Below are 17,310 nucleotides of genomic sequence, written 5' to 3'. Positions count from 1 at the left end.
AACTGCAGAAAAACCTGAGAGTCTCTGGATAAAGTTGAGAAGTGTGAGCAACAAGGGTGATGTCGTGGTTGGAGTCTGCTATAGACCACCAGACCAGGGGGATGAGGTGGATGAGGCTTTCTTCTGGCAACTAGCAGAAGTTGCTAGATCGCAGGCCCTGGTTCTCATGGGAGACTTTAATCACCCTGATATCTGCTGGGAGAGCAATACAGCGGTGCACAGACAATCCAGGAAGTTTTTGGAAAGTGTAGGGGACAATTTCCTGGTGCAAGTCCTGGAGGAACCAACTAGGGGCAGAGCTTTTCTTGACCTGCTGCTCACAAACAGGGAAGAATTAGTAGGGGAAGCAAAAGTGGATGGGAACCTGGGAGGCAGTGACCATGAGATGGTCGAGTTCAGGATCCTGACACAAGGAAGAAAGGAGAGCAGCAGAATACGGACCCTGGACTTCAGAAAAGCAGACTTTGACTCCCTCAGGGAACAGATGGGCAGGATCCCCTGGGAGAATAACATGAGGGGGAAAGGAGTCCAGGAGAGCTGGCTGTATTTTAAAGAATCCTTATTGCAGTTGCAGGAAAAAAACATCCCGATGTGTAGAAAGAATAGTAAATATGGCAGGCGACCAGCTTGGCTAAACAGTGAAATCCTTGCTGAACTTAAACGCAAAAAAGAAGCTTACAAGAAGTGGAAGATTGGACAAATGACCAGGGAGGAGTATAAAACTATTGCTCAGGCATGCAGGAATGAAATCAGGAAGGCCAAATCACACTTGGAGTTGCAGCTAGCAAGAGATGTTAAGAGTAACAAGAAAGGTTTCTTCAGGTATGTTAGCAACAAGAAGAAAGTCAAGGAAAGTGTGGGCCCCTTACTGAATGTGGGAGGCAACCTAGTGACCGAGGATGTGGAAAAAGCTAATGTACTCAATGATTTTTTTGCCTCTGTCTTCACAAACAAGGTCAGCTCCCAGACTGCTGCACTGGGCAGCACAATATGGGGAGAAGGTGACCAGCCCTATGTGGAGAAAGAAGAGGTTCGGGACTATTTAGAAAAACTGGATGTGCACAAGTCCATGGGGCCGGATGCGCTGCATCCGAGGGTGCTAAAGGAGTTGGCGGATGAGATTGCAGAGCCATTAGCCATTATTTTTGAAAACTCATGGCGATCGGGGGAGGTCCCGGATGACTGGAAAAAGGCTAATGTAGTGCCCATCTTTAAAAAAGGGAAGAAGGAGGATCCGGGGAACTACAGGCCAGTCAGCCTCACCTCAGTCCCTGGAAAAATCATGGAACAGGTCCTCAAGGAATCAATTATGAAACACTTAGAGGAGAGGAAAGTGATCAGGAACAGTCAGCATGGATTCACCAAAGGGAAGTCGTGCCTGACTAACCTAATTGCCTTCTATGATGAGATAACTGGCTCTGTGGATGAGGGGAAAGCAGTGGATGTGTTATTCCTTGACTTTAGCAAAGCTTTTGACACAGTCTCCCACAGTATTCTTGCCGCCAAGTTAAAGAAATATGGGCTGGATGAATGGACTGTAAGGTGGATAGAAAGCTGGCTAGATCGTCGGGCTCAACGGGTAGTGATCAATGGCTCCATGTCTAGTTGGCAGCCGGTTTCAAGCGGAGTGCCCCAAGGGTCGGTCCTGGGGCCGGTTTTGTTTAATATCTTTATTAATGATCTGGAGGATGGTGTGGACTGCACTCTCAGCAAGTTTGCAGATGACACTAAACTAGGAGGCGTGGTAGATACACTAGAGGGTAGGGATCGGATACAGAGGGACCTAGACAAATTAGAGGATTGGGCCAAAAAAAACCTGATGAGGTTCAACAAGGATAAGTGCAGAGTCCTGCACTTAGGACGGAAGAATCCCATGCACTGCTACAGACTAGGGACCGAATGGCTAGGTAGCAGTTCTGCAGAAAAGGACCTAGGGGTCACAGTGGACGAGAAGCTGGATATGAGTCAACAGTGTGCTCTTGTTGCCAAGAAGGCTAACGGCATTTTGGGCTGTATAAGTAGGGGCATTGCCAGCAGATCGAGGAACGTGATCGTTCCCCTTTATTCGACATTGGTGAGGCCTCATCTGGAATACTGTGTCCAATTTTGGGCCCCACACTACAAGAAGGATGTGGAAAAATTGGAAAGAGTCCAGCGGAGGGCAACAAAAATGATTAGGGGTCTGGAGCACATGACTTATGAGGAGAGGCTGAGGGAACTGGGATTGTTTAGTCTCCAGAAGAGAAGAATGAGGGGGGATTTGATAGCAGCCTTCAACTACCTGAAGGGAGGTTCCAAAGAGGATGGAGTTCGGCTGTTCTCAGTGGTGGCAGATGACAGAACAAGGAGCAATGGTCTCAAGTTGCAGTGGGGGAGGTCCAGGTTGGATATTAGGAAACACTATTTCACTAGGAGGGTGGTGAAGCACTGGAATGCGTTACCTAGGGAGGTGGTGGAGTCTCCTTCCTTGGAGGTTTTTAAGGCCCGGCTTGACAAAGCCCTGGCTGGGATGATTTAGTTGGGAATTGGTCCTGCTTTGAGCAGGGGGTTGGACTAGATGACCTCTTGAGGTCCCTTCCAACGCTGATATTCTATGATTCTATTCTATTCTATGATCTATATTATATTCTGAAAGTAATGTGGCATCCCTAACAGACCTGAGAATAATCTCCAATCATGCTGCCCTGTTCCTCTGAATAGATGATTTAAACCCTAATCTTCTCCCATCAAAGTGGAGGTAACTTATTTCACAAACTGGGAAGTTAGTTAGTTTCCAAAATGGCTAGAAATATCATCTAGATGTCTAAAATATTACTCACCTAAGGCAACCCTATTTCATTTTTGGGGGGAATGCCTCATTATATATAAATTTCTGGGTCCAAGTTCAAAGTGAGGTTCAAATTGTATCTGTAACTTTCATTCCATCTCTGTTTGTTGGGTATCAGCAAAGCTAATGTAAGTGGGTATGCAACTGATATTATCAAAATTAGGGCTGTCGATTAATCGCAGTTAACTCATGGGATTAACTCAAAAAAATTAATCATGATTAAAAAATTAATCGCAGTTTTAATTGCACTGTTAAACAGAATACCAATTGAAATTTATTAAATATTTTGGATGTTTTTCTACATTTTCAAATATATGGATTTCAATTACAATGCAGAATACAAAGTGTACAGTGCTCACTTTATTTTTATTACAAATATTTGCACTGTAAAAATGATAAAATAAATAGTATTTTTCAATTCACCTCGTACAAATACCGTAGTGCAATCTCTTATTTGTGAAAGTGCAACTTACAAATGTTAATTTTTTTGTTACATAACTGCATTCAAAAATAAAACAATGTAAAACTTTAGAGCCTACAAGTCCACTCAGTCCTACTTCTTGTTCAGCCAATCGCTAAGACAAACAAGTTTGTTTACATCTGCAGGAGATAATGCTGCCTGCTTCTTATTTACCATGTCACCTGAAATGAGAACAGACTTCGCATGGCACTTTTGTAGCTTGCATTGCAAGGTATTTATGTGCTAGATATGCTAAACATGCATATGCCCCTTCATGCTTTGGCCACCATTCCAGAGGACCTGCTTCCATGCTGATGGCGCTCATTAAAAAAATAATGTGTTAATTAAATTTGTGACTGAACTCCTTGGGGGAGAATTGTAGGTCTCCTGTTCTGTGTTTTACCTGCATTCTGCCATATATTTCATGTTATAGCAGTCTCGGATGATGACTCAGCACATTTTGTTCGTTTTAAGAACACTTTCACTGCAGAGTTGACAAAACACAAAGAAGATACCAATGTGAGATTTCTAAAAATAGCTACAGCACTCGACCCAAAATTTAATAATCTGAAGTGCCTTCCAAAATCGGAGAGGGACGAGGTGTGGAGCATGCTTTCAGAAGTCTTAAAAGAGCAACATTCCAATGCGGAAAATACAGAACCCGAACCAACAAAAAAGAAAATCAACCTTCTGCTGGTGACATCTGACTCAGTTGGTCTGTACTGCTTTCGATCATTATCGAGCAGAACCCATCATCAGCATGGACAATGTCCTCTAGATTGGTGGTTGAAGCATGAAGGGACATATGAATCTTTAGCACATGTGGCACGTAAATATCTCGCAACGCCGGCTACAACAGTACCACACGAATGAATGCCTGTTCTCACTTTCAGGTGACATTGTAAACAAGAAGCGGGCAGCATTATCTCCTGCAAATGTAAACAAACTTGTTTGTCTGAGCAATTGGCTGAACAAGAAGTAGGACTGAGTGGACTTGTAGGCTCTAAAGTTTTACATTTTGTTTTTGAATGCAGTTATTTTTTGTACATAACTCTACATTTGTAAGTCCAACTTTCATGATAAAGAGATTGCACTACAGTACTTGTATTAAGTGAATTGAAAAATACTCTTTTTACAGTGCAAATATTTATAATAAAAATATAAATATAAAAATATACTGTAAAAAATAAACTGTACACTTTGTATTGCATTGTACACAAGAGCACTGTATACTTTGTATTATGTGCTGTAACTGAAATCAATATATTTGAAAATGTAGAAAACATCCAAAAATATTTATATAAATGGTATTCTATTATGGCTTAACAGGGTGATTAATCGCGATTAATTTTTTTAATCGCTTGACAGCCCTAATCAAAATGTTTTCCCTGACAGCAGAAGCTTATCCATAGTTTGTGGATAGCCAATGAAAACTAGTGTCCAAGACCTGGCACACAGAACTAATTAATTATCTTAAGATCTACTTATGATCTACAAGGACACCATACAAATTGTATGCATCATGGTTCATTTAATCAGATGCTCAGCCTTGAGGACTACACTGGACAAGTGCTCACTCCACACAACCAAGACTGTTCATCATTTAGATATATACACATGCAAGTGAAGAATGTAAGAACAGCCCCAAAGTGGATCTACCAAAGATTAGGTATACAATCTTCCTCCAGATTTTCATGTAGAACATGGAGACCTGTAAGTAAAGGGTTAGCTATTAGTCCTTACTTTTTCAACCTTATAGGACAGATTCTGTCATCCTTACTCATGTATCTGGTTCCCCTATATCTCTGTATCTTTCTTGCCTCACCATCTTAGGCACTGTCGGCTTTTTTAGGTTAAAATAAGTGATCATGTTTAACTATCTGCTCGCCACACATCTCAACTTCCCGACGCCCAAATGGGGGTATAATTTGGGATGGTCACACAAAATCTGAAGAGATGGGATTAATTTCTCTAGTACAAATAGTATTTTCTGTTAGCTCAGCCTCCCAGTTAGTTTCTTATGTCCAGCAATAAGAATGAAGGGACACCAACTTCGTAGTTAACTCTGGGACTAAAATGACCAAAGTCCTCAAAATGAGGGAAAGCTGGGAAGCACGAGACTTGCTGTTGCTGATTTTTTTTCTTCATGTAATTCACCAACAGGCCTGAAGCAATACACTGACCTCAGACTGTTCTGCATGCTAACAAAACAAAGAAATAGCCATATTTGTCAGCCAAACTAGTTCTGAAGCAGCACCAGTAGGATTCCACTTCATGAGAGGGAGAGGGATGCAAACAGCCATTGCTCCCCGCAGTACACCATGGAACTGTGCTGCAACAAGTACTCTATCCATTTCAGTATGGAGGTGTGCTTAGAGTACAGGTGATACTACTGCAGCCCATGGGCTCTGGTGCCATTCCAAACCTGGGCACAGGTTAGAGAATTTCATCTCTTTATGCACATGGGCTGTCCATGAACAAAATTTGGCCCAAGATGTTTATTGTATTGACGCTCAAAGCAAAAATAGTACAGCTAGTTCTCAGAATTTAACAGTGTCATACAACCTGCTTTATTCCCTGAAAGAAACCCCGATCAGTTTTCTTGCCAGAACAGTAAACAGAACGCTAAAGATTTCATGCTAAAATGTCACAGAAGAGTAACAGGGGAAGATACAAGTGCGTTGCTAACAATGTAGTTAACAGAACCATGCTTTCCACTGTATACACAAAGGAAACTGAAAATCAAGTCAACATCCTTATCTCCTTGGCTTCAGCACAAGCAGTATTTTTCACCTCTGGGATTAGCGCCATCAAGTCAAAGGGCTGAAGAGTCATCAGGTATGTCAGATTTTCCACTTACAAAGACTGCCTTTATGGAAGAGCAGACAAATTATAGCTATTTATCATCGGCTAAGGAATTGCAAGTCTGCACGATTCAAGTAATACATGTTATAACTTCAAGGATATTTACAGTTAGGAAAGTGGGCAATATCACTGGGACAGGTCAGAAGCACGCGTGAGTATACCTTATACCAAATCAATAGGAGTGGTTAACAACAGGATAAAGAGAAACTTAAATTCCAGGTCTGTGATGCTGAGTTACTAAACTACTATATGAAAAGCAGTCAGAGGGAAGTTCCAAACAGAAAGGATTGACTGTTTGCTATATAGATTGCATTTTGTGATTCTGGTTTTTAAGCGTCAATTTCTATTTTCTTGGTGCCACCAAGTGGCAGTACTATGAATTGTCACTTTATATGGAAAGGACACCTTCAATCTAATAGTGTCAGCTCTGAGAAGACAGGCCACAACAATGCAGTGATGGCATTGGGGGGGGGAGAGGGGGGAAGAAAAGAAAAAGAAAAAAGAAAAAAGAAAAAAACCCACCCTAAGATCTGAAAACTGTTTTGGCCGGCCTGGAAAGAGACACAAAATGAAGATATTCTATACGTAAACCACGAACTATTGACACCCAAGACATTTACAAAGGATTTCAACATACATATCACTAATACATGCATGTTTTTGACCATGTGAGATATATGTTGGAAAAGATAATAAGCATGTCTTAGGAGTCAGAGTTAAGATTATTATTGCAATGTAGAGTGAATATTCACTTGTCAATATTAACAGCATATTTTAAATGAAGATATACTGACATAAGAATAGTGTCTACAGGGCTAGTTAAGAATATGATGAATTCAAAGGCACTTCAGAGAGATTAGAGAGTTACAGCACAGTCGTATAATCTGTGGGTTGCGGGCCACCTGTGTCCCTCAAAGGAGACTGTAATAAGAAAATAATGTATTTTATTGGGAATGGAAAAAATGTTCTCTGAACCACATCCTGGAATTTTGAAACTGAAATATTTGAATTAGCTGTGTCACTATGGCAAAGAGGCTGGGGACTTCCCTGCCAGGCTGTGGGAGCCCCAGAAAGAGCTGGATAGGAGTTCAAATAGCTTTACCTGAGCCTAGGGCAGTGTTTTTCAACCACTGTTCCGCGGCACACTAGTGTGCCGCGAGATGTTGCCTGGTGTGCCGTGGGAAAAAAATATTAAACCATGCTTGAATGTCGGAACTGGTTACTAAAATTTTTGAATCCCACCACTGATGTTAAGGACTATAAATAGCTCCGGTGTCACTGTTACACTAACAGGAGGAGGACAGGAGGAGACATCGCAGTAGATCGCCGATGAGCAGAAGAGCGCCAATGGATCTGGATTTGGAGGAAACATGAGCAGAAGAGCGCTGACTGATGGATCTGGATGGAGACATGCGCAGAAGAGTGCTGAGTGTGACGGACAGCGGCTATCTGGAGGAGACAAGCGCAGTAAGTACTGAGTGACAGTGAGATACTGCAGTGATGGACAAGTTTTTGAAAAGGAAAGAACTGGACTCTGAACAAAATTTGGAGCCAGATGAGAGCCCAAGTATGAGTGGGGATCAAAAGAAAGCAAAGATGGTTAGCTCAAGCAAATTCTCTGGCACAAGGCAATATAGCGAAAGCTATATTTCATTTGGATTTACTTTCACCAGAGATGCAAACAAACCAACTCCACTGTGCGTGGTGTGTGATGAAAAGCTAGCTAACAGTGCTATGGTCCCAAGCAAACTTAAACGCCATCTCCAAACGAAACACCCTTCGCTTCAAAACAAGAATGCGGACTATTTTGTTCGCCTGCGTGAAAACACGGAGAAACAGGCAACTTTCATGAGAAAAACCACAAAGGTAAATGAAAGAGCTCTTAAAGCTAGCTATCAAGTTGCTGAACTTATAGCCAAGTCAAAAAAGTCGCACACTGTGGCAGAGACATTAATACTTCCCGCCTGCAAAGCTATTGTAGAGGAGATGCTCGGACCTGAAGCAGCTAAGGAAATAGCCAAAGTCCCTCTCTCAGACAACACAATTTCCAGACGTATTAATGACATGTCTGCAGACATCGAAAGTGTGGTTTTGGAAAAGATCCGTATCAGTGAGAAATTTGCATTGCGACTTGACGAGTCTACTGATATCAGTGGACATGCTCAACTCTTGGCCAATGTGCGTTTTGTTGATGGTGATGCAATTAGAGAAAACTTCTTTTTTTGCAAGGCATTGCCAGAAAAAACAACAGGAGAAGAAATTTTTCGGGTCACATCAGAATACCTTGAACAAGGAGGACTTAAGTGGGAAAACTGCACAAGTGTCTGCACCGATGGAGCTGCAGCCATGGTCGGGCGCACCAAAGGCTTTGTAAGCAGAGTGAAGGAAAGAAATCCAGATGTGATTGTTACGCATTGTTTTTTACACCGTGAGGCCCTCGTAGCCAAGACTTTACCAGCAGACCTAGTTCATGTGTTGGATGATGTTGTGCGCATGGTAAACTTTGTAAAGTCACGACCCGTGAAAAGTCGCATATTTGCAGCTTTGTGTGAGGAGATGGGAGCGAAGCATAAAACCTTGCTGTTTCATACGGAGGTCCGGTGGTTGTCGCGTGGCAAGGTCTTGGTTCGTGTGTATGAGCTGCGGGAGGAACTTAAAGTATTTCTGACAAATGAGAGGTCAGATTACGCAAAGCTGCTTGCAAGTGATGAGTGGTGTGCAAGGCTGGCATACCTGGCAGATATATTTCATCATCTGAATGAACTGAACACACGAATGCAAGGCCGAAATGAAAACCTGCTTACAAGTACAGATAAAATAAATGGATTCCGTTCAAAGGTGCAACTCTGGCATCAACACGTGGAAAGTGGCAATCTTGAAATGTTCACACTCACCAAGCAATGGCAAGGTGTTCACACTGCTGCACTGTGTGAGATAATAGTTAAACATTTAAAAACTCTCGAGGAGAAGTTGTCATTTTATTTCTCTTCAGTCTCCACTGAATGCCTTGACTGGGTTAGGGACCCTTACAGCTCAGCATCAGTTGGTGGAAAGGACATGACTTTACAGGAGCAGGAGGAACTAACTGAACTGAGACAAAATCGTGGTTTCAAGCTAAGATTTCCTGATCTACCTTTGGACAGTTTTTGGTTGGATACTGCCAAGGAGTTCCCCCTTCTGGCAAACAAAGCTATTTTGACATTGCTCCCATTTTCCACTACATATCTGTGTGAGATGAGCTTTTCAAGCATGATTGCTATAAAAACTAAATACAGAGAGAGACTGAGAGCTGTTGACGAAGAGCTACGTGTGTGTCTTTCTTCGATTCCAGCCAGAATATCAGCTTTGTGTTCAGCCAAACAGGCCCAGGTTGCGCACTGAATAAAGTATTTTATAATTTTTCATATTTCTGTTTACTTACTATTTCATAATAAAGTAATTATAAAATACTTTCTTTGTGTTTATTTGATTCCTATTCAAGAGAATTACTTTATATATAGTCAATATAGGCACAGAGTTAAATTTTTTAACATTTTCTAATGGTGGTGTGCCTCGTGATTTTTTTCATGAAACAAGTGTGCCTTTGCCCAAAAAAAGGTTGAAAAACACTGGCCTAGGGGGAGTGTCTAGCAAAGGATGACTTCTCTCTTCCATCCCCGCCCTCACAGAGGAGATGACAAGCTCAGAACCAGCAACCAGTTACAGCTCCCAGGTTCTCTGCCCCAGCCCAGTTTAGAGCAATTTAGGGGCTGCTCTAACCTGAATTAGCTGGCTATGGTCTCCAAGGAATTACATACCAGCTGGAGACGGACAGAATGAAACACACTCCAACCACTTTCCCTCCCTGATCCCAACCCCTGGCACAGAGGGCCTGTCATATGGGAAGAGCAAGGTGTAGGTGCTAGCTATGCTAACTCTGCACCCACACAGAAATCCCCCATATTGGGGGGGGTATCCCCAGCATGGAGTTGCAGCTGGTAACTACTCCCTTTGTGCTTCCCAAGTGGTAGAAAGGAAGCAAAAAAGGGCAGAAAATCTGCCGAAAACAATTAAGAACATAAGAATGACCATACTGAGTCTGAGCAATGGTCATGTAGCCCAACATCCTGACTTCCAACAGTGCCCGCTGCTTTAGGGGGAATGAACAGAATAATGGAATTTTCATGTGATCCATCCCCCATCATCCAGCCCCAGTTTCTAGCAATCAGAGGTTTAGGGAAATCTGAAGCACGGAGTTGCATCCCTGACCATCCTGGCTAATAGCCATTGATGGACCTATCCTCCATGAATTTACCTAATTCTTTTTTGAACCTTGTTATACTTTTGGCCTTCACAGCATCCCCTGGCAACCAGTCCTACAGGTTGACTGTGTGCTATGTGAAGAAGAACTTCCTTATGTTTGTTTTAAACCTGCTGCCTGTTAATTTCATTGGGTGACCCCTGATTTTTGTGTTATATAAAGGGGTAAATAACACGTCATTATTCACTTGCCCCTTCTGGGACCCTTTGACTTTTTTGAAATAATGTTTGGCCATCAGGCTGAAAATCCTGGATATCAATGGATTAGAGAATAAGATTGGGAATTAGGACTGTCGCTAGGTAGCTGTTCAAAGAGATACTAATATATGAGAGAGTGGGAGAAAGCAAGAAATCTCAAGTTCTTGGAGAAAACTCTAGAAATTGTAGCAAATGAAGAATTTAAGGTAGATTTGTCAAAAAGGCCTTTTTATGCTGAAGCTGCAAATGCCAGTTTGAAAGGCCTTTGCATTGTGGTTAAAAAGCAGAAGTGGTTATGACAAAATGGAATGTCCTTCAGAAAAGCAGTAGTGAAAGGCACATCATCCTAAAAGAAAGTGTATTAATAAAGAATGAACAGCAGGGTTGCTACCAACAGATGGATTCCCAACACATTCAACATCCGGAATGAAAAGCATGTCGATAACATGGATAAGTAGAGATAAGATGCCATTGAAAAGCTATGACGCGCAGTCATCCTAATGACATGACTCCCAGAGGGAAGGAAAGAGGCAGATTTATAAACAGTGAGTTGGCTCATCTCTAGCAGAAGCTAAGCACATACTCTTGTCCATCACCTACATTTTCACCAATACTATTCCTACTATTTTCTCCCTGCCAGTGTAAAAAGCAGCACAATATGCAACATCCATTCACAGAACCATACAGAGGCCCCTCCAGAGGATCGATGCTGTGTTTCTTTATGAAATACAATAAAAATCTGAAAACTAGTCTGTCTGGAACTACTGTAGTTAATTTCTGAATCCACCCAGTGGATCTGTGGTTAGAGCTCTGCACTGTCAAATGAGACCTGGATCTGGATTCCAGTTTTCTGTTCTCAGCAGGCTAGCATAGGATGGGAGTACTGCACAGGCTCTGAATTCACTCCTGTACAAAGCACATGCTACTGCTCTGCTACAATTCCTGCAGCCAGACCAGACATTAATATTAATAGATTTTAGTTTTCATTGGTTTGAAAGGCTGCTGTAATTTGGGGCTTTTGGGGATCAGAGATGGAAGAGAGAAAACCCTTCCTTGAGTGGCAAGCAGGATGTTCTGTTGTTTAACGTCCGCATTTTTTACAGGGGTGAGGTCATGAGTGCATACAATTCTGTTCTCCTCTAGCAATGCAAATAGCTCTATAATACAGAATTTGAAAAACCATTTACATGTATATGCGTCTTTTAGCTAGAGAAGGCAAGAGGGTCTAATGGACTAGGAAGAAGGCTGGGAGGCAGAAACACTTCTGCTCCCTGATGTGTTTGGAAAGTTAACCTGAGTGTTTCCCCCATGTGTCAAAAGGGGATAATTAACCCTCAATTAACCATGTAAGTTAAGTTATGTTACAACAGTTCTGCAAATTCTGAGTATTATAGATAATCATTCCCAATGGTACATAAAGAATAATTTATGTATAATAAAAGGGATATTTACAGGAGTTATACTAGATAGAGAAGACAAACTGCAACTCAGCATTTAGATTGTGGTTGTGCTTCAGGTTTGAAAAGAGAACAGGTATTTGACACTCAGCATTACTGTTCGAAAACAGTCTCAGATAAGAAAACACACTTCAGTTCTCAACTACACATCATTTGCCATTTAACAGAACCTCATTAGCACTTACTAAATTGTTGTTATTAATAGAAGATAACATATCATAGAAGTCATTCAATGCAGAGGGAAGATCCATACCTTGAACACCTTCCAGGAGCAGATCGACCCCTCTCCGATAAAAGCTAAAGGCAGCTTCATAATCTTCTTCTTCCTCCTTCTTCAAGGCCAGCTTTATCAGCTCCCCCGCTTTCTCCAAGTAATCATGTTTGCCAAGCTTGTGTCTTAAGCTCCCAGTAAACAGACTACGGCTCTCGCTCTCCCTCTCGCCTTCAGGTTTGCTCCACTCACAATCATAAGCTATAGCACCTTGTCCTAAGGATTCTGAAGCAAGGATGAGACCAAAAGCTCCACTGGGAGAATTTTGGTTGGATGCCATTCCATCATCTAATTCGGCAAGAGAGTCTACATCGACTGTCAAAGAGATGAGGTCACTATCACTGGAGAAACCTGGAAGTATGATCACAAGTGTGTACAAAGAAATTAAAGTAGCTAGTATTAGTATTTCTACTAATACTCTGTGAAAACAACAATTTATTTCTTGTTACCCACCATGTATATTCAAGTTAAGCCTCCATAACTATTTGTAGCATCTCTGGTATAGGTCAGAAGGACTACTGATGCTCTGATTTTCTCCTCTTACCATAAGTGCCCTTCGGAATTCTCTATCACAAGACTTGCCATTCCTGTTCCATTTTGAATTTCAAGCATAGAGTACAGACTCTTTACCTCGTCTGGTTTTTTGATGTACGTCATCACAAGACTTCAAGTATAGAACTAGCCTTATATACCAGCACTCTCTTGGGACCTCAAGATTTTTGAGTTCTTGTGGAAGAAGCCCAATTTTCTCCAAGTTGGCAAAAGGCTTCCAAAAGCAACTCTCGGCCCAAATTCCTCATTATGACAATGAGAATGCAAGGTGACTAAGCTACTAGCAGCCAATCTATACCTTCAGAGCCCACTCTCATTTGGGCTCCTGGAAATTACATGGCTAACCCTACTTGTGTGGATGATGCTACAAAATGAATTCAGACTGCAATTGCTTACTGTTAAAAAAAATAAAACAAAACACTTCACGTTGCTTTAAGTTAGTAAGGCTAAGTGGCCCAAGTTGTTAAATTACCAAATTCGATATTTGTGACACATTGGTTTCAAATACATTTTATATATAGGTCATAATTTTCTCTTTGTATATATCATCATGTATAAAAGGCATCAAGTTTCAACTCGACAATATTATTTTTGGTATTTGACTATATGGCAGATATATAAACAAAGCTATTTCTAGATCTTACCTCCACATTCCGATTGGCTGGTAAGCATCACATCATCGAGTCCACTTAAATCCTTTTGAACTAAAAAAGGACAGAGGAGAAAGGCATTAAATATATTTTTATATCACAGAATATACATTAATTTAATATCAAGCAAAGGGAAGAAGAGACTTATTGATGCAGCCTTATCACAGATAGAGAGGTGTGTTCGAAGCAACTGCACTCAAACCTGCTTTCAAATGTATTCATTTTGGATTGCCAAAACAGCTACATCATCGTAACTGTGGTTTTAATTCTTTCAATTCCTTGAGGCCTTAAAGGTTTAAAAAGATTAAACAGCAAAGGTGCCTATTTAGGAGAACTACAGGAAGCCTCAGTACCACATTACTGTATCCAAATTCAACTGTGATGATGGCATTTAATCCCACTATAGACTATTCTGCTGCTCCACAATTCTTATGGAAATTTAAGATTTGAGGGACTTGCAAACATGCATACAATTTAAGAAGACACACAAGCTTTCAATTTGGAAAACAATATTCCAGAATAACATCCTGCACCAGATGTCTGGAATAAGCCATGAACTTGGCACTGCCAGCTGGACCGCAAATGGGAGTTTGTTTTATCATCTTGCCAGACATACCCATTGAAGCAATACATGAAAGGGCGAAAGAAAATTCTAAGATAAACCCTGAAGTCTGCTGTCTTGTGCATTACCATTGCAGTCAAGAGATTCTCCACAACACCAGGTAATGTTTCATGACCCAGGCGGTTCTCAAACAAAAGCAAATTCCTTTAGACTTTCTCCAAAGCTCTAGAGACAGAGTTGGGGGGGGGAACCCACTCACCTTCTCATGAAGGATGAGCAGAATTTTTGCATAGAAAAGTGGTCTTTGGAGAGACTAATTCCTTTAAGAGGAGTGAGGGGAAGAGGAAGCAGGAAGTAGAGCCACTCCCATTTGCTCTTTCATGAAAAGGCCTTGGGGAAGGCAGAGAGTGCAGGACACCACTGTTCTTTTGCATAAGGCAAAGAGAGAAGCGGGAACAGAGTGGCAGAGGCACCACTTTCCATTCTAAGGGTACGTCTTCACTAGCGGCAGGGCTTTAACGTGGCTGTGTAGTCGCGGCACCAGCGCTGGGAGACAGCTCTCCCAGCACTGTTTTTAAAAAAAAAAAAAAAAAAAAAAAGCCACCCTCATGAGGGGAGTAGCTCCCAGCACTGGTGCACCGTCTACACTGTCAATTTACAGCGCTGAAACTTGCAGCGCTCAGGGGGCTGTTTTTTCATACCGCTGAGCGAGAAAGTTGCAGCACTGTAAAGTGGCAGTAGACAAGGTCTAAGAGAAGCAGCAGGAGGAACTGAGATTTCTGGGAAGCAGTGTCTCTCCTGCGGGTCCTAGAGCTCTGCAAAAGGGAAGGAGGGCCTGATCTCCTTACCAGGAGGGCAAGGGGAGAGCAGACAATTCACTAATAACAGAGAGTGCACATGGAGAATCCATAATTTGTGCATTTACAGGAGAACCCATAATTTAGGTGCTGAGAGCCCAGAATTAATTAACTGGGGTGGTCAGTTGATTTTGTTTGGGGGAGACAGCAATTAGCTAGGAGTGTGGGTTGAAGAAGCATTATTTATGGGGTGAAGTTATGTAGATGTGGCAATATATCTTAAATAGGTGTGGTTTTAGATGAGGGGTATACAGGCCCTCTAGACCAGCAGACTTAGTTTTTCCCCCATTGTAAAGAAAGGGTATGTCTACACTGCAAAAAACAGACCCACGGCAACAAGTCTTAAAGCCCCGGTCAACAGACTCGGGCTTATACTGCGGGGCTAAAACTAGCAGTGTAGATGTGCCCACTTGCCCTGGAGTCCAGGCTCTACAACCTGGTGAGGGGGTGGATTTCAGATCCTGCACTCCAGCCAGAACCAGAACGTCTACACTGCTATTTTTAGTCCCACATCACAAACTCTGCGAGCCCAAGTCAGTTGACCCAGGCTCTGAGACTTGCTGCCGCACGTCTTTTTTTTTTCCCCCCCAGTGTAGACATACCCACCGTCACATCTTTTCCTATTAGTGTCCTTAAAAGTGGATGGCTTAGCTATACTTGCCTGTTTAAAAATAAACAGGAACGTCACAAAAGAGGAAATAATGGTTAAGATGTTAAGAAAGTTCACAAAAATAAGTGACAAGGTCACTTCTGAACTAGTCCTTAGAATATTTCCCAATTTCCAGGTGGGTGACGCATTGAAACTGTTCTGTGGGTGGGGCCAGGTCATGAATGGATTCATTTTGGGGGAAAGAGAAGGTGGCCATGATAATGCACATAGAAAGAAAGACTCCCTAGGTCACTTGTCTAGAGGATTTGGCAATTGGTATAGGAGGAGAATAATTGGAGGGGGAGGGGGGAAAGAGGTTGGTACGATGTGTATATGTACATGCTTGCAAGGTAGAAGAGGGGCCACTGCTTGTTTGGAGAGAAAGGAACATTATACATTTGTACTATCATGCAGCTAACAGGGGATGAGTACTCAAGGTTAAAAAAATTAATGGGCCAAAATTACCGTACTTGTGTACACCTCATGCAATCCCATTGGGTTCAGTGGGCTTGCACATCGCTTATAATGCTGTATTTGGTCCAGTCTAATATTTTGCTATGGAGTGAGGTTTCAGAATTAATGTGGCATCCTATCTGAGCATATTGTTAACATCTACCATCATACTAGTATTAATAAGGATTATGAAGGCCATTAACCCTCATCCTTCAAGCATCAGCTACTATGAAGTGATAAAGTTTCACACAATTGTCCGGGTCTAGCTGAGAAAACTTGTATTCCTCATAAGATTATGGACCACCGCTAGACGCAAGATTCCAAATTAGATGAACCACTGGCCAGTTCTGGTGTAGGCACGCCTCTATTCACATGTAGTTTGCTGCTTGGAATGGAGTTTCAGATGCTGACTCAACCATATTGAAAGATTTCTTCACTTTTGTACATAGAACTTCATCAAATGAAGAAATCTTTATATATAAACCATATTGAAAGAAAAGAAAAAAAAAATCTCTCTCTCTCCAAGGTAATCTGTTTCAGAAAAAAACTGTACAAAATAGATGTTGATTTTCCTGCTCTCTGAACTTTAGAAATGCTTTTTGTTAGGTTGTTCAGTCTCTCTCTATTTGTTGTTAAAATACTTTTTACCTCTGGAAATGAAGCCTCCATCTTTACACCCAGGTTTTGAAACACTGAAGTTAATAGAAGACAAAATAATGAAATGAATTTAAGTACTACCCCCCCTTCACTGTAGTGTCCAAGTGCCTAAAGAATCATAACCAAGATTTTAAAAGGAGGGTGCTTAAAATTAGACTGTTAAAATCAGCAGCCTGACTTTTGAGAAGGGTGGAAAATCCAAAGTAGTGTGTTTAACATCACTGGGAGCTGTGGCTTCTCCGCCCTCCTGAAAACGAAGGCCTCTCATTTTAGGATCCTAACATTAGGCTCTCCCCTCCCCGCCCTTTAAAAAAAAAAAAAAAAAAAAAAAAAGATTTGGCCCATAACTAGTGCACAACACAGTTTAAAAAGGCAACCGAGAGCCCGTTCGTTGATCTAGCAGGGGTCATTGACAATGCCATGCAGGAAACTCAAGCCAGGTTTGCAGGACTGCTACAGAGTCAACATTTATAGCCCCTCGGAGCTAAAGAGTCAAGAGTGAGAGAATGCTGCAGATCCTTTGTAAGTAAATCCCTTCATCAGTTCCCTTTCA

General features: G+C 41.8%; 1 protein-coding gene across 5 annotated transcripts in view; it reads right to left on the bottom strand.

Moving 5' to 3' along the window:
- The window catches only part of RPS6KC1 (ribosomal protein S6 kinase C1), a 106,262-nt gene that overhangs the window by 66,469 nt on the left and 22,483 nt on the right, over positions 1-17,310 (bottom strand). For 3 of the 5 annotated variants that reach the window (XM_065401222.1, XM_065401224.1, XM_065401223.1), the window contains one exon: positions 12,360-12,728. The exons of 1 other annotated variant lie outside the window; for it this stretch is intronic. In XM_065401222.1, the coding sequence (XP_065257294.1) occupies positions 12,360-12,728 (369 nt within the window). Of the gene's footprint in view, positions 1-12,359; positions 12,729-13,573; positions 13,634-17,310 lie in introns of all 5 variants that reach the window. One more of the 5 variants, XM_065401221.1, reaches the window with a different exon arrangement.

Source organism: Emys orbicularis, chromosome 3 (assembly GCF_028017835.1).
Source record: "Emys orbicularis isolate rEmyOrb1 chromosome 3, rEmyOrb1.hap1, whole genome shotgun sequence".
NCBI classification, from domain to species: Eukaryota; Metazoa; Chordata; order Testudines; family Emydidae; genus Emys; species Emys orbicularis.
This window is presented reverse-complemented; position numbering and strand designations above follow the sequence as displayed.